General features: G+C 47.4%; 1 protein-coding gene across 14 annotated transcripts in view; it reads left to right on the forward strand.

Moving 5' to 3' along the window:
• LOC122575105 (tyrosine-protein phosphatase Lar) overlaps window positions 1-21,437 on the forward strand; it is a 280,224-nt gene that overhangs the window by 231,348 nt on the left and 27,439 nt on the right. For all 14 annotated transcript variants that reach the window (XM_043743571.1, XM_043743579.1, XM_043743580.1 and 11 more), the window contains one exon: window positions 13,629-13,811. In XM_043743571.1, the coding sequence (XP_043599506.1) occupies window positions 13,629-13,811 (183 nt within the window). The remainder of the gene's footprint in view (window positions 1-13,628; window positions 13,812-21,437) is intronic.

The raw sequence follows: 21,437 nt of genomic DNA on the forward strand, positions 1-21,437 counted from the left end.
GTCTCAGACATTAGCTGGCATTCTCTGGCACATCCCCTTCTTTCGCCTTCTCATCCCTCTTTTCCTTTCCTCGCCGGCAAGCCGAAGCCCTGAGCAAGCTTTTGTTGAGCTTTTGATGGAGAGATTCCGCGCTTTGCCACGCTTGTCTGGAGCTTCCTTCTTCCTATACCTTTTTCCTTCCTCGTCGCGGCACCACCGGCGACGCTCTGGCCCCAATTTCTCTCGATCGAAAGCCTCGCTACGAGCCATTCGACAACTTCTGCCGTATTAAAAGCAAAGAAATACGTTTGCCAACAGCTATTACCCGCGGAACGCGGAATAACGAAACGCGGAACACCGTACGCGTGCTTCTTTCTCTTTCGTTCAAGGAAATAACCCGGGGAAATGGGGTTTTGCGAAAGTCGTTTCGTTCGACGATGCTTTCGATTTAAGACATTTTCATGAGAAGCAATACGAGAGGAAACGTATCTCTGCGTCCACCGTGCGTTGATCGATTGCAGTCAAATCCTTTCGTTCGTCGACGCTCCTCAGCGACGAAACGAAGACGCGGAATCCCAAGCGGAGGACCTCTAAATACCGCAACGTCTACTTTGAATAATTTCAAATATCGTCGGTACATTTTTGCGTATTTAAATTTCTGTGCCTCGCTTTCGCCGTCTCGCGAAACGAAGGAAATAGAAAATACGAAGCGAGGAAGTCTTCGGTCTTCGTTGGAAGCTGCGCGAGAGTCGCGCGAAATCTGCTCGACGCCGGGGCCGTTATTCGGCAGCAATTTCAACCGTACGGTATTCACGCGGTAAAATTTTTGTTTCCGCTAAATGAAACGCTAAAAACCGTCGAATGTCCGGGTCGTTGGCGAAAAGAAGGGAAAGAAAAATAAAAGCATTGCTGGAAGCTGGCTTCTTATGAATTACTTAAGAATACGAGCAGGCCGCTGAATCGACGTATTTACGGCCGCTGCCTCCTTCCGGCAAGCCCTTCTTCTCAAAGCCCCGAGGAAAATGCTTTCGCGTGGTTTCCCAAACCGGCTACGTTCTTTTTTTCGACGCGCCGCACGAAAACTTTCAGCAGGGCGTCTCGCGGCCGGCCTGGTAACGACGGCGAGCTTTCTCTGCCTGGAAATTTATTAAATTTCGCGCGATCGTAGGATCAAAAGCCGCGAACAATGCTGCGAGAAATCGAAGGCCGATCTTGGATGGAAGAACGACTCTTCTTCCGCTTCGCTTTCCGAAACTGCAACGATTCATCGCGGCCACTAGCAGGCAGATTAACCCGCGAAATACCGTTGTTCGTAAACTAATCGAGTTGTATGCTGCAACGTTGCGTCGTTGAATGATGACGTTTAACCCTTTCGCTTCGAGTGCCGCAATAAGGGAAAATTTCGTCTCGCGTTTAATCCTTTAACGCGTAATTTTCTTCGACTCGGAAGGTCAACGATCGTCGGTTTTCTCTTTTACTAAAATTCCTTCTCGGTTATGCGATATATCTCTCCGCAATTCGAAAGATCTGATCTGAAGATTAAACTGGCGTCGTGGCAGTTTCTCCGGTTTTTACATAAAACGGGGGATTATACTGTGGGAAGATTCTCGCAGCTGCAGCAGAAACGAAAAAAGAGAAGAAGAGAGAGAGAGAGAGAGAGAGAGAAAGACGACCGACAGGAACGAAATCGCAGGGGAAAATCCAAAGAATCGACCGACGATGGTGACGACGTGCACGCGAACCTGGCAACCCGTTCTCTCTTGCTCTCGTTTCGACCCTCTTCGGCTGTTCCTCGTGTTCCACTCTGCTGGCTATTCGAGGTTAATCCAACGAGAAATACCGGATGTCCATTAGCCAGCGAGTCCGTTTCACGATCGCCGAAACCGCTCTGGCGCGCCGGTTGTCTACGCGCTCATCGGCACGCACGATCCCGCTTGCTTCGCTGTTTCAACGAGCCGCAATTTTCCCGTAAACCTCGATGCGAGTAACCCGCTTGGCATTTTCTCTAATGCACCGGATTAATTAGCTAATGGGCCGTCGAACATTTGGAATCGAACCCTCCATATTTACACTTATTTCGCAAACACGTAGCATTCGTGCTCTGATTTTCGATAGCGTTGCACTTTCCGTTATAATTGCGATACGATTTTTGAGCAAAAGTGGAGTATGCTCGTCGCGCATCGTTGTCCGTCGTCGCAACGCGAGCGGAAAAGCGATATCGATTTGGCAAAGTAGGATGATTTCGCGATTAAGCCAGATCGGTCGATTCTCGGTCGTATCGGTATCGGGCGAGCGAGCTAAGTATCGTTCGATCGGCAACGTGTGTGCAATAGCGGGCGTGTGACCATCGCTATCGGTTATCTGGTAATTGATTCGGACGGTGCATCGAGCGTATATCAACCGCATGTAGCGATGATTTAGCGGCTTCTCCGAGTCGCTAGATTTCCTATTCACCGACCGAAAATTGGACGCTCGAGTACGACGGTCGGAACGTTATCTGCTTTCTACTGCTACTCTGCTATTGCTACTTCGCTACCGTGGTATCGCTGTCGTTGCTCTTGCCACTCCTATTGTTTTAAACGCTCGCCCCTCTCGATGAAATTATTGCGAGCAAATGCACGATCGTGTTCTCTTGGCGTTTCGGCGAAACCGGCACGCCCGGAGCTACGCGATGGAAATTTAGTTGCAGCACCGCGCTCGTTGCAAACAATCGAGAAATCGATCGAAGGAAAACAAGCGATCCTATGAAAACATCGAGCTATCGTGGAATTCCCTAATTGCCAGGTGGCGAGAGGGAGATCGTCGACACCGTTTTTTCCCTCGCGCATAATCCAACTTTTTATTCACGTCTCTTCCATTAAATTGCCGAATATCAACGTACGAGGTTTTGCACTTTAATCACCGATGTTCCCTTCTCTGTCCCTCCATTTACCTTGCCATCGATAACGCGAATTCACCGTCACTTTCCCTTTTCGCTCGGAAAATGTACTTCCGAAATCCACCCTATCTTCGCAACCGACGCAACTGCCGCGTTCCCAATTGGCTGCGCGAACCATCCGCGCGCGAATCCGCGTCCTCTGGCCGGCTCTCTGTCTCTCCGCCAGACGCATTTGTACACGACTCGGGCTCCTGGATCACGAACCATGGATCACGAGCCATAGATCATGGCTCGTGGAGCGTGGATCGCGTGAATCCTACGAAACCTGTACCGTATATCCGGCCGGCGATATGTTTGACGAACGATGCTGCTCGATGCAGCGACCGATTCTCTTTGAGAAAATCATGGAAATTTAATCGCGAGCCGGCTGAACGTTCTCCCTGTCCGATCTCCTCCGGTTTCGAGTGGCTGCGCGTAAAAAAGTCGAAGCAACCACCCCGTGCCTGGCTGTACACACGCGCGGAAAGGAAACCTCGAAACGCAAATACGAGCGTTACCAACTTCTCGTTTGTTTGCAAATCGTTATGCGGCCACCTTTCGGCGCTATTTTCGTGGTATTTTCGCCGGATTTTCGCGTAGCCTGAGAAATCCAGCGGGCACAGCTTTTGCATGGAAAAGAAGGGCTTCGAAAGGCAGTTTTTCGGCCACCGGAAACGTGAAATACAACGATGCGTTATAAAATGACCGATACAACGCGATCGCTTCCGCGAAGAATTATTGTACCGTGTATTCGCTGGATGAACACGCGGCGGAAATCCGGCCACGTCGGTACGCGTATTCGCGAAAGGTATACGTCACGTGGGAAACCGTGGAAACGGGATAGGCAAGCGGGGAAAAATCTCGAGATTCCCCTTGTCGTTTCCTTTTTCCACCCACGGCTGTTGCGGATTAAACGCACGAGGCATTTATCGGTGACCTTCCCTCCGGTTTTCCTCTGACGTATTTCGATTCCTTTGAAACTCGTCTGGGGATCCATCTCTGAAAGGAAGCCGCCGGTAAACTCGGTGTGTCGTTCGCGTCGTTTACTCGCTTCGAGGAATAGAAAGGCAACCGACGTCGCCTTATCCCGATCGTCGCAGCTTTTATTTTTGTTTCGCGAAAGTATGCCGATGGGTAGGAATGCAACGGTAACGCGAGCTATAGCCGTTTCATTTAAACCGATTGCTCTTTGGCATAATACACCCTCGTCCTACTCCGATGAAACTACTGCAACTCTCTGAGAGGGTGTGTGTGTGTGTGTGATGTGTAGGGACCTCCTCGAAGCCTCGGCGAAATAATTGATCGATGGAAATGCTTCGTACGGAAATACCCGCGTCCCTGAAAAGCGGCCACGATTGAAATGGAAAAACATTGGTAAACTTTGAGTTTCCGATCAGTCAGCGTTCGTTCTCTTTTATCCGCCCCTTCCCTACCTCTTCTTCCTCCTGCATACTCTCGCCCTTTCTCTCTATCTCTCTCTCTCTCTCTCTCTCCTTTTCCGCTTCAATAGCAATTCTCCGCCGATAAATTTCCCCGCGCGCACTTTATATTCACGATATTGTAATCGGCTGAATAAATTCAAGCTCTGCCATAAATCGTTCCATCAAACATGCATAAAGGTGTACCGCTTTCGATTAATTGATAAGAACGAGGTAAGAGCGCTATCGACGGTCGGTGGAACGGAACGAAATGCCTCGGTAGGCTCGTGGCCCTTTCTTTCCTCCTTGTTACCGTTCAGACGTTCCACTTCTGGTTTCTTCGTCTGCCGCAACGGCACCCACCACCCTCCACGCCTACCGTTTCTCTCTCATCCTTTTTTCTTTCTCTTTGGTTAATGACCCACCTGCCCCGGCGAATACCAGAGCTTCGGTTTCGTTTCTTCCGGACGAGCGTAATGCGAGCAGAATTAATTACAAGATCAAAAGACGATTTAGGCTGGCTTTCTCCCAACGTCGCTGCTCTCCGCCTCTCCGTCTCGTCTCGAACGCGAGACGAGTTTGGTCTTTAGAGCCTAATCCCCTAGAGCCGCTACTCGAAACCAAGCCACTTGATGCAAGGCCTCGTTAAGACGAGGTGGCACGAATCGTTCTTGAGGGGATAGCTTGAATATTACGAGATCCTCCCCATACGGTATCGCACCACCTGCTGCTGCTGCTGCTGCTGGCATAGTGACGTTATTCTAACTCCTAGCGTCTCGCATTAACCTCGTTTCGCGGCTTGCGAAAACGCGCTGTCGATCACATCCGATCGCGCCACCCTTTCTCGCGACGTTTTCCAAATGGAGCTGGCACACGATACGACGCCACGCCACCTGACTACGCGTAGTCTGCATTCGAATTTTCACGCTCTCGCTTTCTCTTCATACCCGTTCCCGTTTTCCGGCCACTCGAGCGAGATTCACGGAAAAAATTCCATCGGTCTGTACTCGTTAATTAAAACTCCGATGAAGTTAGAACATTCTAGAAAGCTTTAACGAGGGATCGAAGTCGCGAGTTTAATCATTTTCTACGGCTACAACAAAAATTGAACTCGCTGCTTGATGTAGGTTCCATCGTACGTAAACTCGAGCAAAGTAGAAGTAGAAGAAGAAGAAGAAGAAGAAGAAGAAGAAGAAATTTGTGCGGCGCGCGAAACGAAGCAATTTTTCTTCCGATCTTCTGTAATATAACTTTAATTTCTCGATTTCCCGATTCTGTTTCTCTCATTTTTCCCCTTTGAACGCTAGGAATTTGAAGAAAAACTTATCCCGCGGGAGTTAGCCCGGCCAAGTTCACAAAGTCCGCCAAAGGGAAACAGCTTTTACGCGCGTAGCATCATCGACTGCTAGTAGTACACCGTCTCGAGCTTTCTACTTGTCCTCCTATCGAATTTAATTTTCCAATTTCACCAAACGTATTCTCGTCCACTTCCGTTTTCCAGCGATTTACGTGTTCGTCGCTGGCTCGAGGTACCTCTCTTTCCGCAAACGCAGCCAATTTCCCACAGATCGATTTCTCTCGAAATGACGTAAGGCGGTCCTCTGTACACGTACACGTGCTATTCGTCTTCTACCAAACGTACGTAACACACACATGCGCCTACATTTACATATGCATATACAGGGTGACCCGTATAACCTAGCGTAATACCAACAGCGGCCAGAGAGCGATTCCGCGTGCAAAGATAAGTCCAAAGCGTAGAATAAAATTTTCCTGTCCAAGAATCGAGTTTTCCAATTTCACGACTCAGCCGATTACCGATTAGCACGAGCGGAGACACTCGCCAGCGGATCGTTCCACGTGCGAAAGTATGCGGAAAATATGGAATACAATATTTCCGTTTCAGGTCTCGCTCTCAAGAAAACATAGCTCAGGCGCGTTTCGATAAAGCTACAAGTTTAATTTCATCGGAAACGAAGGGCTCCGCGAGAAAATGTTATTCTACGTTTCTCGCTTAATTTCCCACGTAGAATCGTTTCTCGAATTGATAGCAGGCTACGTTATACGAGACACCTTGTACATCGAGGACGGAAGCGTGGCCGTGCAGCTGCGTCACCGCGTGCGATTGAATTATGAAAGCTCGCTTGCGCGGGACTTTTACGGCGGATTTTGACCAGTGTAGTTTATTGGCCCGTTCCTTATTGAGCTTCCGTTTCGCGCTGCCCCGACAGCAACGTATTAATTCCTGTTTCCGCCTCGTCAGCCGATCGCAAATTTTCCATCGACCGATGACACGATCGTCGTGCAAAAGCTTTTAAAGCCGGATCCAAGCCGGAACGACCGCGACGGAAATCTCGTGACCGAGGGAGCGTTCCCCTCTGAAAAATGCCAGTTTAATTCCTTCCGCCAGCGTACGTAGCCGTCTCTGGTAAAGGAAGAACCAATGGGCAAAAAAGCAAGGCTCGCGTACCGCGATGCGCCACTGTTTCGCCGAGCGTAATTACCATTACCACCGTGTGCCATCCATTCTGTTTGCCCTCGTACAAAGAAACGTCCGTTTTACAGTCTGCAAACTGTTCTTTCAAGCATATTCGTTGTTAGACTTATAGCTTGTGGCCAGTGAATTAGGATCAGGTGGAAGATTTTCATTTCCGTGACTGCGATACAGTTGTTGTCTCTGAACGTCTTGCGAATTACGAGTTACGCGAGCATTGCAAAATGAGAAGAATTAGAGAACGCAATTCTATACGTAATACGTAGCCCACGACTCTAGAACTCGTCGATCTACCAATATCATTCGTTGTTAGATCATCGTGAAAATGAAAGGCGGCGTTCCTTTCGTTCCATATCGTTCGCGATTCGTAGCTATAATTCCCGAGAGATTCGTACGCGTTTCATCTTTGCAGGCTGAAAATTCTACAATTGGACGCGTAGTTTCTACGTTTTCCAGACGTTCTCTCGACGAATGTGCTTGTCCTCGTCGTCGCTGATGCTCGCTCTTGCCAATATAGAATCCCAGCGTTGTTTCCGATTGAAAGTTTTCAAGTGTTTCGGAGCAGTCGAGTGGTCCGGGGCGGCCGTTCGCGTCTCCATAGGGAACGAAAGTTGAAATCCGGCCGGTCGTCGCGTCGGTGGATAGCGGAGAAAGCAAAAAGAAGAGGAAGAAGGAAAGGGAATGAAAAGAAAAGGAGTTCTACGGAAAGGAAATTGGCAGAATGACCCGGACCTTCCCCTGCTTCTTTTTCGGTCGGTAGCGAACGCTAACACAGCCTTTGCTTCCTTTCTCTCCCTCTCCCTCTCTCTCTCTCTCTCTCTCCTTATTTCCAGCTTCTGACAGGGAAGATTGCGATTTAGGGAAGTGCGTGGTTGTCACCGAATGGCGTGTTCCCCCGAAAAGCTGGCGGAAAGATTTTCATCGCGCGGAAACACGCTCGGAAACGTCGCGAAACCAACGAACGGTACACGCCAGGTTGTCGACTTTCGCCTCGATAAGCTGCTCGGGGATAAGCTCCCAAGATACCGCATAAACCTATCTTGTTTCCCGGCAAAGTTATCCTGAATATTTTACTCGTGAAATATCTGCGCTTCGAACGAGCCAACTTTCAAATATAGGAAACCCGACTCTTAATCGATTTCGACGCGGGCAAATTTTCTGATCGGCCTGCCCCGCTACATTCATTCTCGCCGTACCATCGCATCGTCTCGAATTTTTCCTCTCCAGTCTCGGTCCTGCCAGTCACGTTCCCCCATCAAAATGTAGATGCGGCGAACTGGACCACCGAGTGGGTATTATTTTTTCGCTCGATCCTAAGCGTTATTTATGCGCGCTGCTCTTCGACCGATTTTTAAATTCCCCGGGGAGCCAGTAGCACGCGCGGCCGCTCGTTATTATTTCCGTACCACGTCGGAAGGGATTTGCACAGGGAACCGAAGGTTCGTCTCTCATCGCGAAACGTGATTCGTTCACTACCAGACACCACCGACCTTTCGAAACGACCGTCTAATCGACGAAATTTATCGCTTATATCGATTCGCGTATTATTAGAATTTAGTTGGCAATTTAGAAAGCTGGAACAGTTCGCAAGTGCTGGTCGCCCTTCCAATGGACGTCCTTCCTATAAAATCACGTGTCGTTCTCTTAGAGTCTGTGAAATTTCCAACAGATATGTTACGCTTGCTGGAAACGGCTAAATCAACGCTCACCTGTTGCTGATTAATCTGTTATAACACCGATAAGATAACGATTCGTTTCGATATAATCGATTAGAACGATAAAACAAAGTGCGCTCTAAATTGATTCTCCCATTTCCCCACACTTGTCGCTTTTCCACTAGCTTCTTTCGCCCGGTGCTTTATTCTTCCTCCATATCCTGGGAAATCCATCGCTTTGTCGTTATCTAAAGCGACTTCGCGTAAACGGATGGAGCCGGCAGATCGGTCTTCCGACGATCCCTCGGACGTCGTGGAAACTTGTTCCTCTTCTTTTCGCTTCGATGCGAGAATTTCCATACTCTGCAATTTCTTCGCTATAGATGCAGCCAGGCAAAGAAGAATCTAGGAGAAGGGGAGCAAGGGGAGGAGGAAAGAAGCGGTGCGAGTTTTTCTTGCCGGTTTTTGATCGAAAACTCGGTAAACCGAGCGGCGACGCGGCTTTATTATTTTTGCGTTGAGACGGCAAGAGGACGAAGAAGTCGGCAAAAACCGGCAATCCGAGAATCGACAGAGACAACGGCGTTAGCGAGAACGTTCTCGTTACGAAGATAACGTGGAAGGAACGATGACGGCGGTCGTATCGTCTCGACGATCGTTCACGTTGTTATTAGCAACAGATGGTTTTACAGAAAGACAAAACGATTATCTTCGAGGAGAAGGATCGCGAATCACAAATTTCGGAAAAGGTATTTTCCTATAGGCGGAGGACACTCGGTAGTAATCGCTAAATATTACGGAAATTTGTCGACGAATAAAGCAGCTGAAAGATACTAAGTTTTAATGTTACGGCAACGTCGATTTTAGTATTCTCGTTACGAGTAACGATTATAAACGATCAAAATTGTTTTTGATTACTTGTAACCAGTACGGATGCAGGAATTTTTTTTTTTTTTTTTTTTAGGTACCAATAATCGTTATCGATGACGGGACCGTTCGTTTTTGGTCGCCGATAAGCGTTGTTCATCGCAGAATTTTTTTTTTTTTATTATCAGTAACCATTATCGATGATATTTTTTTTTCTGCTTATCACATAACTATTGGGTCGGCAAGTAAGTGATTGGTGATTTTGTCAATACCACCTAATGACAAATTCCGCAATCACTTAGTCGCCAACCCAATATCATCGACGATGAAATGTCTTTTCGGTTACCGATAAAAATGATCGATGAAGAAATCCTTCTCTTTTCTCTTCTTACTTTTCACTCAATGCTCACTGACATTACCGATTATGAGCATCTAGAGGATAGTACAGTGGCGCGCAAAAACGTATTTCAACATCGTCGTTAGCACTGTAACGAGATGAGACTATGATGACTGTGCGCGAGATAAGGAAGAAACAGACACAAGAAGGGAGAGAAGGAAAGAAGAAAGGAAGGGAGGAAAGAAAGCAACGAGTCCCTTTCGTCGAGTGACGCGATGGTTTTATTTTTTTTTTGCCACGGGATCGGAAACAGCCGATGACGGAGGACTCGGCAAGAAGGGGCAATCCGCGAATCGACAGAGGCAATGGCGTTAGCAGGAAGGTTCTCGTTGTCGCGCGGTCCACGGTGGCGGTCGTATTGTCGATGGTAATCGGTGAAAACGGTGGCGAAGAGAGAGAAATTGTTTGTCGCGGACTGGAACGCGAAGGAAAGGGTAAAGGAAGAGAATGAGAGGTCGAATCGTCGCGGCATACGGACGATTCGTGGGGCGGGAAGGTCTGTGGGCGATTTCTATTGTCGGCCGTGAACACCGCTCACGGTCGCCGATATAATTGGCGCCGCCCTGCCGGATAACTCGAACGATAACGAGGACAAAAGAAACCACGCCGGCGGAGAAAACAATGGAAGAAGATCCGCTGAAAGTACCCGAAGAACGAGGAGCGCGCTCTTCGCCGCTGGATGACACGACAGTCGGCTGAATCTGACAGAATTCAACCGACTTTTCCGGCTTGCTCGCGTCTAAGGTTCGAGTGCACCAACCGAGCAGCAACCTTTCCCGACCGAAGTGCCAACGATTCTCGCGCCTTAATCGCGCTCGTTAACGGAGCCGAGCCACCGAGCGAACCGAGCGAAATTTGTGCTAGCTTTTCTCGGCTCTCGGCGTGTTGTTGCATCGCGTCGTACCGACCCACCTTCGTAATCTTTCAACCCTCGTTCGCGGAATACATTTCGCGGAAGAAGCAAAGCGGACACCGGCCTTTCGTTCGACCGAGTCGGCGAGAGATTCGTGCGAACGTAACGAGGTGTCAGGGGCGACAACCGTAGGGCGGAATCGCCTTTTCGCGCCACGTTTCTTTAAAATTATGCAGAGATTTGTCGCGAACTCTGCCACTCCCTGTATCGACTTTCTCCGCGTTGCGTGCGTCGAGGTTTTAAGAATTCGAATATGGGTCAGCTTCCTTTTCCGCTCGACAGAGCTCCAACGCGATTCCGACTCGTCCTTTCTTCGATCTGTATGCGTCGGCACTGGCGTTGAATCCAAAGCATCTCTGATTTTTCTCCGTCTCTTTCTCGTTCGTGAACAACGTCGGCGAGAATCGCGAGAAAGTAAGACGTTACGAAGGCGTGTGTGGCGAAGAGTCTCGTGGTTTTCGTTTCGCCGACACGCGAACGGTCGTACGCGATCCAACAGGTTCCGCCGACTTATTACGTATTTACGATAAGAGCAGGCGACTAGATCAAAGTTGGCGAAAGTCGTACCGACAACCGACTCGGCTGGCTCGAGTTCCGATTGCTCTTTTAATCGACGAGATTATAAAAGAACGATTTACAAAGTACCGTCCCGGGGGCCCCAGTCATGGTAATTACAGTTTGATCGCGCCGCTCCTTCCTAACTTTCACCCAGTTCGCGGCAATTGTACTAATAATTCTCGAATCTGAAAACATCCGCTTCTTTGAAATAGGATTTCTTTCGTACAAAGATGACGACATACGCGTTCGAAATTAAAACAACAGCTGCGTCGCTTTTACGGTAAAATATAGTAAAAATATTGTCAGTTGCAATAACGTGTAGTTTATTCCCAGGCATGAAATCTATAATGCGACGTTATCCGATCCGAGCAGTTTCTTTCGTGAAACGTTTGCATATTAATAGCCTGCGGCGGAGTGTACATGCATTTACGGGAGATGTAAAATTGTAGAAATGCACAGAACGTTACGCACGTTGTTGAAACAGACGAGAAAAATCTGGTGTTTTCACGATACTACGAAACGAGTGTGACGAGGGAGTGGAAGAAAAATTACGAGGACAAGACGCGTCAGCTCGTAATCGTTGAAGAGATCTTCTTGCCTAATGGACACGCGGCAACGTCTCGTCGCTGTATCGTCAGTCGTCGAAGCGAAATCCAGAGAAACGTGGTAAGAACGACGAGAGTACTTTGCAAGTAACGCGGTCTGTATAATTACCAGTGAAACGTCGAAGATTGTTGGACTTAATGACGATGTTATTAGAGCCTCGTTCGAAAAGTAGAACGGATTTTTAATTAATCCCACGCGACCCAATTATCGACGGATGTCTAATTTAAAAAATGGAACGAAAAAAGATACAGGAAACGAGAGAAGGGAAGAGAGTAAAAAGTGGAAGAAAAATTTGTCGAGGAGGTTCGAGACGCGTAAGCCCCATTGAGATGGAACCAGGCCTACGCGAAGTAGTTCGAAACTTTGAGTGCAACATCCTCCAACTTACCTTTAACTACGAGTTCGCTCCAAGGATGAACGCAGTATCGTCGTAATTACGTGAAGAACGAGGCAAATGTGGCTTCTATCGCGTTCACCGCGAAACAAGTCGAATTAATCTCATCTCCGGCTAACGACACATCGGCCTTCGGCTTCGTTGCTCCTGACTTTCTGCCCCGTCGGCAGAAGAAATGAAAAAACTTGCAACTTCACCGCCAAATATTGACTCTACAGCGAATTAACTTCTACGAATGTTTCCAGTTTATTCAACGTGTCCAGGAACGCGGGAACCGCGGCGTTACCGCTGTTACGACGTGAGAAGAAACAACGACCAGTCACGCGTTTCAAAATTTTATTCTTCCTTTTAGTGTTTTACTATTACTATTATCGTTATTATCGAAAGGGGGATCGTTGTAGATTATCGAAGATGGAAGAACGCGATATGCAGAAATAATTCATAAAATATCGCATAAAACATTCAAAGTATAGTACCTGGTACTGGTTTACAATATGCAATAGGTGAAACAACAGATCTCCACTCTTTTAGTTGTACCGTTTAAAATACAAATTTGTATTTTCCCATGTCGTAAAGTACCACAAGATACTAACGAAATATCAACAAAATCATCGCAGATTTCGAGTTATTGTTGCAGCAAACGAACGACACATCGTAAACAATATTCCATGCTATAACAATTTATTATCCGTAGTTAAAAAGTATTCACGTATTTCTATAACGATGAGAACATAGAAAATAATTAGCGGAATTGAAACGCGGTGAAATATTAAAGTACGATTTCATAGTTACATAGTCTACGCTCTTTCTCACATTTTAAACGTGGAATACGACTGCAGATGGTGGAACATAGTTGGGCAACGGCGCCTGGCGTTCGTTCATCTTTATTTCTCCATATTTCGAGCAGCCTCCAATTTCGCGTCGTCGTTCTTCTTGTCTCGAGAAACGCGAATAAATCGATCGGCTTTCGCGCTACGTCCGAGAATAGAAATTTCGTGGTATCGACCGACCTGTCCGTTTCTCCCTCCTTCTCCTCCCCCCCCCCCTCTCCTCCTTCCTCTTCTTCTTCCCTGTAAATCGTTTTACGAACTTTTTCCGGTATATTGAATTCTGATTCTATTCTCGAACACTCGGACACTGGTATATCCGGTCGCATCTACCGGTATCGCTGCACAGTCTTCGAGAAGACGAAACCTCTGTTTCCTGTACTGGGAAATAGAAATGGAAACTGGAATGGGATATCCTCGCAGTTCCAATAGCTTTCCCTAACTTTCGATCCCGCGGGACTGACCGCGGCATACCGGACGCCACAGATTCTCCTAGACGCTAGGAAACTGCGTACACCCACGTCTGTTCTTGATCGTGTTAAATAAATAGCAAGCACTGGGATCGCTGATTTACAATAACGCGACACTGTTCGATTGTTACAGCCGAGAAATTGCCGAACGGTTTCCCGTTAATATCTCAAGCACCGACGACGAAGGTGGTCGAAATGGGTCATAACGCGGTGCTCCTGTGCACCGCTGTTGGCTCACCGCCTCCGATCATTTCCTGGGTACGGGACATGCTGCCCATCGACACGACCAATCCACGCTACACGGTTTTGGATACCGGTAAGTGAATTCCTTCTTTACGATGTTTGAATTTGCGCGTTCTCGGGAAAAACCAGACGCCACTTATCAGCGTATCTTTGCTAGGAGATTCGAAATGCTTGGAATCGCTTCGAATCTGAATTATGTACGCGGTGGCGTAATTCGAAGCTCGAAACTTCTGAAAGTCTCGACCAGTCTGCTACGTTCGATTTATCTTAACTCGAATTCGCTACTTTCTCCGATACTCTGGAAAGTAAGGTACTGACATTCGTCGATGTACTGCGCGTATCATAACGCTCACATTTAAGATCTCTTTCGATCTTAGTATCGAGTATATTAATTCTATTATCGAGTCGATATTTCGAGGGAATTTCAATTTCTCGCCAGCGAACGAGAAACGTGTAGTAAATCTCGTGACGATCGGACTATCGAGGAAACCGGTGTGGATACTAGCACGGAATCTAAAGGGGAGCCAAAACCTAACGAACAAAGCGAAAGATCGAGTGGAAGAAAAATCTCTGGATAGCGGATGAACCGAAGATGTTGGGCCGCGATCTACAGGTAACAATAGGGTGAAGCTCGATGGCGCGTGTCATATCTCGTCGAGTGCCAGAGTGCGTAAGTCACTGTCGACTCGCGGTAGCGTTGATCGAGTGGTCACGCGATATGGGAACATCCAGCACATCCATCTCGTTTGCCGAGAGTGCACACCTGCTCTGCACGGCCCTCCTCGCGAAGTACACTTCGTGTCTGTTCGTGCGCCGATCTACATATATCGTTGACATTTTCGATCAAACTGCCAAAGATCCGACACTTTTTCCTCGATCGAACCGATCGTTCGGCCCGATCGGTCCGCTTTCAGACGAAACAAACAGGCTTTGGTGAAACGCTGTGTCATAAACGTTAAGCGTTACGCGCTCGACGTTTATTTTTTTTTTTTTTTTTTTTTTATTAAGATTTTATTATTCCTCGAAACGAACGCAGCCGTCGATGCGTGGACAGGCTGGCGATTCTCTATCACAGCCGGTTAAACAGATTTCCATCTCTCAGTCAAGCAAATACGTAGCTACTCGGCGCGATAAAAAAATCTTGGAAAAATCGAGGAGAACTCGGCCGTGATTCGGTCAGCTGGTCGTTACCTACTCGTGACGCGTTCCGCGTATACTCGCGCCTGGCAAGTCGATAACTAATGTCGGTGCATAAACCGACCCATACTACTACGAACGTTCGCTACGCTCTCAACACGATTACCCGTTGAAGCGATCGATCTCTGCTGCGATCATCCACTAATTTTAAGCGTAGATAGGTGGCCCGTAAAAACTTTTAAACGGCGATCGAGACGAGTGGTTTCGAAAATCCTGCGGTTCTCTCATCCCTTCCCACTGGCCATAAAAAACGGAAGCGTAATCGAGTGGCGATTAAAAAATGAAACGTTACGCGCGCGAATGTTGACGAGAAGCGACGATTCGCGAATATAATTCGCGATAACGGGGCAAACGAACGAGCGGACGAGTGGACGAGCAACTTGTATATACGAAAGTTGTTTGGCTAACGCACGACGTAACCTATTATCATTACTTTTCCATCGCCAGTAGCTATGCGAACCTTGCACACTCGTATACGCACGTGTATACGTATATATCGGCGTATATATAAAACGTTCACTTTGTTTTTATCGCAATGGCGGTATCATTATCGAACGGCACGTCACGTAATACCGGCGTGCACTTGCCCGACTATCTTTACGACGGCCGGCGCAGTTTGCCGCGACGTGAAAAGTATACATTAGATGCAGGAAAGCTGGCTGCATACACGCTAGTATCGTTCGGCTGTATCGCGCACCCGGATACGTGTACGTGCACGCGTTATGCATATATCTGGCTGGTCGCTGCCTACATCGCTGCCTGCGTTCCGAGAGTACTGGCGCTTGCATAAAATCCCCAACGACCCGGCCACTCGACGATTTTCCATCGCGTCGAATCGGCCAACCCGTCTTCTCGCGATTAACGCGAAATTTATTCGTCTTCGTCCTTTCGAATATCCTCCAAATTCTCCTCTTTTATTCTCCTTTGTCGTTATTTCTACGGGTTAGCGGAGCGGGTTATCGTAGCGCACCGTGTCGGTCGCACGTGCGTCGATCTTACGATTCTGGCAATCCGTGACTCGTATGCGTGGCACGTATAAACGGGAATATCGCGTGCGTGCGTGCTCGTCGCGATGCCTCCACCACGGTATCCGTCTGCACCTATGTGCAAACACGTGCTTACAACCTGCACACGGACGTCTTAGAATCCTCGCAAGGCAACTGCGCCACGACGGAATTTCTTCGAACGGAAATTCGATCGGATACGACTGCCGGACTATCTTCTACCGATCCCTATAGGTTACGGACAAGACACGTGGTAGCCAGAGAGTTTGGAATAGGGAGAGAAAAAGATTCTGTCTCGAAGGATAGTTCGTTTTCAAAATTGTCAAACAACTGGACACGCGTAAGCACGTGTTAACGCCGAAGACGCAACGCGGTAAGGAAATAGCAAGGAAGATGGATACTTGTTGCAACAAATGAAAGAACTCTCGATACTTTGAGAGAAACTGTACCGTAAATTGGAAGAAAGAATCGTGCGGATCATATCCTTGCGAGAAAATTCGTTAGGAATGGAAAATCATGCAACGAACGTAGTTAACGCGGAGTACGAGGATGCAGAGAGAGAGAGAGAGAGAGAGACAAAGTTCTCAGAGTTGTTCTCCGAGTTATCGTTATCGTCGTTCCATTTCTATTTTATCCGAACTTTCTCGCAGTTTTATCTGCTTCGTTTTACGTTTAACGAAAGAAGACCTGCTTACACAGCCGAGCATCGGTACAAAGAGCAAGGGAAGGAAGAAACGACAAGCTCGAAGCGAAAAGCATTCCCCTCTAGTCGCATCAGTCACTCGCTCGCTCGCCCAGTAGCTCCCTTAACGTCATTCGCGTGTCTTCCATCCGCGGCAGCTCCACCCCCGTCAATACCGTTAGAAGCCATCGCCATACGGCACCGTCTCCCCGTATATCCCATAAGATATATGGCTTAATGTATTACAAAAAGTACACGACAAGGGCAATGTACTTACTGTCGCGCGTATCCGTGTATATGTGGCAAGTTGCGCGAAAAGAAAATGGATGGAAGAGGAAGAACACGGACGCGTGTGGTAGAGCTGAGAAAGAATCATGGAAATGACGGATAGAAGGAGCAAGAGGAGACAAAGCGTTAGTCGTGCGTCATGTATGGTAACTTGTTTAACGGTCATACGTTAGCAGCTACGTAACTCCGTCGAAGGTTTCGTGACATTCAAAAAGTCGGCCATAGAAAAAGCAGCGGCGCGGCCGCCAACACGTCTGGCACCAGACGTTATTCAAATTTCCTAGAAATTTAATTCTCGTCGGCTACCATTGTCAGCGTGTATATTAGGTTAACGTTGAAATTTTAACAGAACGTTTCTAACATCGCCATTGTTGCATGTCTGCCGTGCCATTGTTTGCATTCATTTACGAGCGTAGCCACATTCGCAATTTGCGTTAACAATATTAAAGCATCCTCGGTTATTATGGAGTAACGGTGGCACTCGAAACTCCGAAGCGTTCGACGTTGCAGGCGATATAGTTAAATATCGCAAAGTGGCGTGCGATGATGGAGAGAAAAGAAATTCTGACACCAACGATCGTACGCCGCGTTCTATTATACTTCTCTTGTACGAAGCCAAGCAAGGTTAATGCGTAAGATAAGCGCGATAGATATGAGAGAGACGTCTTATATTTCGAAAAGCTACGTATCGCGTATGAATTTTCTAATGGACAATTATTTCCGGTAATACTCATTTTCAGCAAAATGAATGAAAATTTTCACTTTCAAAAAAACTGAAATTAAAATGTGCGTTTGACGGGGAGGGAACAAATTTTTAATATTCGGTTCGATCTTGCTAATTTGACCTTTTTGCTCAGAGAATTATCAAAGTCAAAGCAAGAAACAAATTTTCCAACTTTTTTTTTTAAAACGAAAGTACGATCCCCAATAGGAAGAAACATCGACACGATGTAAATAATATAGAAATACGATCGTATAATAGGATATAACTAGATTGCTACCGTTGGACGATCGAGCTGTTATCTCTTCCTTTTATTATCGGGACACCGACAATATCATATCTCTCGCGAACCTAATTCAACTTTCAGGGCCCCGTACCAGCAGAATCTGTCGATTCACTCGGCCGAAGCGCTTGAAACGTATAAAGTTCGTCGCGCGAGGGATTTTACGATTTCAGGATCTCGATGTAAACGCCGTAAGGGCTACTCCGTGTACCGGCCGTTTCGAATAGTTGGCCGTGTGAAGTCTGTGACAACGGCGCGATGAAGTGGTGGTAAAAAGGCGTGCTTTGGCGAACGGCCCCAGGTGGAACGTAATTCCGAAATTCTTGGCGACAAAGCAAACAAAAGACGAGGAAACGAAGAGCGGAAAGGACGCGAAGCGGAGAAGGTTAGGTATGGGATAGGATAGAACAAGAAAGCAGAGAAAGCCCGTTACGTTCGGACAATGCGGTCGCGAATCTCTATTTCCGTTTATCGCGCAAACGAGACAAATTAATTAAAGTTATACACAGCACGGTAGCAACGCGACGGCGGTGTATTAAAATAACGGTCGCTTTGGTGAACGGCGAGCACTTTACGATAATTGAGGAGAATTAAACCGACGCAGATTCTCCGGCATGTGAGGTAAACCAATTTAATATCTCATTCAAGCTTTGTCACCGTTTATGGAAAGACTGGCGACTGGATTTGTTATACGACATCGAATGTTGGCGTGTCACGGTTCAAGAACGGCTGAAACCACCGCGAAAGACAGCGAAGTGGGCGAAATAATCGTGTACAGAGAAGAGAGGTAGAACGAGCCGAGTTAACGCATCGAGAATCGTTAAATTATATTTTCCAGTGCTCGGCCGTAAAGCCGTGAGGGCAACAGCGGAGCGAAGCAAAAGCGCGAGAGGGCAGCAGTTAACGCTTCGTCAACACTCGTAAAATTTCCGGCATTAAAGCTGCGAGGCTTGATGAGCAGGGCTCGAACTTCGAAACAAGCCCGGAGCTGCTATCGTCGCGCCACGCCGCTTCTTAACACCTGCCTTGGGATTCTCGCTCTTCCTCCGCTCGCTCTGTTGCTTCCCTTCTTTCTTCCGCTCCTTGCGCCTTACACCCGGCATCTCGCCTATTTCCATCTTAATTCCGGCGTAATATCCCGATCGTTTCGAAACTTCCGTAATTGTCCGTAACGATAACGTAAGAATGCGAAGAGGCAAGCGCACGCCCCGCTCTCGGAACCATGAAAATCGTCCTAACGGTCGTCGCAGCCAACATGCACGCGGGCCGCCAGCCAACGTAGAACGAACCGCGTCGTTTATACATTCGTCGGATTGTTCTTAACGAGCGGAGGTAAAAACGGCAGCGAACGACGCGATAGTTTTCAAGCAGGTGCAAAGAGAAAGATGCTTTACAGTTTCTTACTCGACGTTCGTAAAGTATCGTTGGACGAAAGTTTGCCGAGGTGGAAGGCCAAAGATGGAAACACAAGACGGGTTCATCGTCGAAAAGGCTCTCTTCTTAGCACCTGCGCTGTGGAATACACCGAGAGTGTTCGTCCACTCGGTGTCACTTCTCCTTCTATTCCTCGGCCTTTTGTCGACGCGTTACGCGGTTATAAAGAGCCACGATCTCCTTTCCTGCCGGGAGGAAAACACGACAGACCCTGCTCGGTAACCTCCCCCAGAGCCATTAGACCAGCCTTTCCCCACGGGAGTTGACTTATGACGCCGTCGGCTATGCCAAGGGGGATCGTCTAACTTACCTTATTTCCGCTTACATACTTACCTTCTCTCCGGATTCGTGACCAAAGGTAGAGACGCTTTCGAAAATTCACCGTCCGGATAATCGCGAACTGCGAAAATTTGTCGCAAGAATTGGTTCCACTGGTTTAGCAAATTTTAATTACGCCGGGATCGTATTCGTTCCTTCGTTATCGGCTAACTCACAATCCACCGAAATAAGTAAACGGCGAAAGATAAAGAGGATTTAGCGAATGAATTTAGCGCATTTTTCGTTCAAAATCGATCGTACAAATTAAACGTTATTGTTAACGAACAATTGTTCGCGTATTTCCAAGCTACGACAAATGATCCGTATCGTCGTGGAATAAGCAACGCTTACGAAGCAACAAATACAGAGACCGTGTGGTAATATTAACGCGACCTGTACATAACCGTAACTGTATGTACATATACTTGTACTAAATGCCTGGGAATTTCTAGAGTCACGATACATATGTATTTGGGTTTCGTTACGCTGCTAGAAAAATACCAAAACATTTCGTACAACGTGCACGACGTATTCCGTAAAAGGACCGAAAAGCGAATGGGTTAAAAATATTAATTTCAAGAGAGACAACCCCTGAGTCGGTATGTTTGGCCTCAATTAAATTCCCCCTTGAACGCGCGGTAAATATAGTGACAAAAAAGAGGAGGCGGAAACGTCAACGGGTAATTCGATTTCCTTTCCGGCGCGACGCATTCACCAGACGACGCAACTCCTCGAATCTTCGCGAAAGACGTTTCATGCCCGCATAATCTTCTCGTCTGCCGTCATTCTCTCTTATATTTGCAAAGCGAGATTCCAACGTTAATGCGTTGCACTAGCAAACCTTCGGTGAAACGGTGAAATAGAGAAACGTTTGCAGAAAGAGAGGAGAAGGAGGAAGGAGACGAATAAGGGGAAGAAACAGGAAACGGTTTGTTTCCGGCGACGTTTCGAGTTCCCCTCTCGTCAGCCATTAAAAATGAAGAGGTCGGAAAGTTTCGAGAACAACGTTCGTGACGCTGCCGCGAGGGAAATGGAACGTTAATAAAAATCGATGATACTTGACGATTAATATGATAATTAATACGCAACAGCGTATATTTCTATCGGTGGAGAAGGTTCTCCGTATCGGAGAAACGGGGGCAAACGAGCGCGCGGCTCGCCAATGCAACCGTGGCTCTAGTGTAAACATATTTTCTGTTTGTATTTTGACCGAATCGAACGCGCACCGTTGGAAAAGCATCGACTACGAGCCATTACCTCGCCTCCCCTTTATTCGTTTCGTTCCACTTCAACCGACCTCTCTCGCCTCTGAATATTTTCCGATAATTATAATTGACTTTTTTACGCGGTCGATGTGCTACCCCCGCGACTAAGCATAATTATGAAAGCAATTAAAACGTTCGCGAATTACAGCAGCGAGACCTGCTTCTTCTCCTTCGTCTCCTCTTCGACGCGCATAAAGAAGAGAGAGCAAAGAGAAAACAGCGCAGCTCCTACACCTTCGAGGTAAACATATTTTCTGTTTGCTTTCTGTCCCGGTCGAATCGAACGCGTTCGTCTTTCCAAGTCATCGCCCGTATCAAATACCATCTGTATTCGTTCTCTACCTTGTCGTATCTTCGCCCAGAGCGGTCATTGCTATGGAACTTTGTATCGAACGCAGGCCAGACAAAATAGGCGACGCCGAATAAACTACGAGTTACTGCGTACTCTACCCTGCGTATATTTTCCGTTCGTCGCGCTCATGTTAAATATAAGGAAAGATATTTCAA

This window comes from Bombus pyrosoma, linkage group LG14 (genome assembly GCF_014825855.1).
Source record: "Bombus pyrosoma isolate SC7728 linkage group LG14, ASM1482585v1, whole genome shotgun sequence".
Classification (NCBI taxonomy): domain Eukaryota; kingdom Metazoa; phylum Arthropoda; class Insecta; order Hymenoptera; family Apidae; genus Bombus; species Bombus pyrosoma.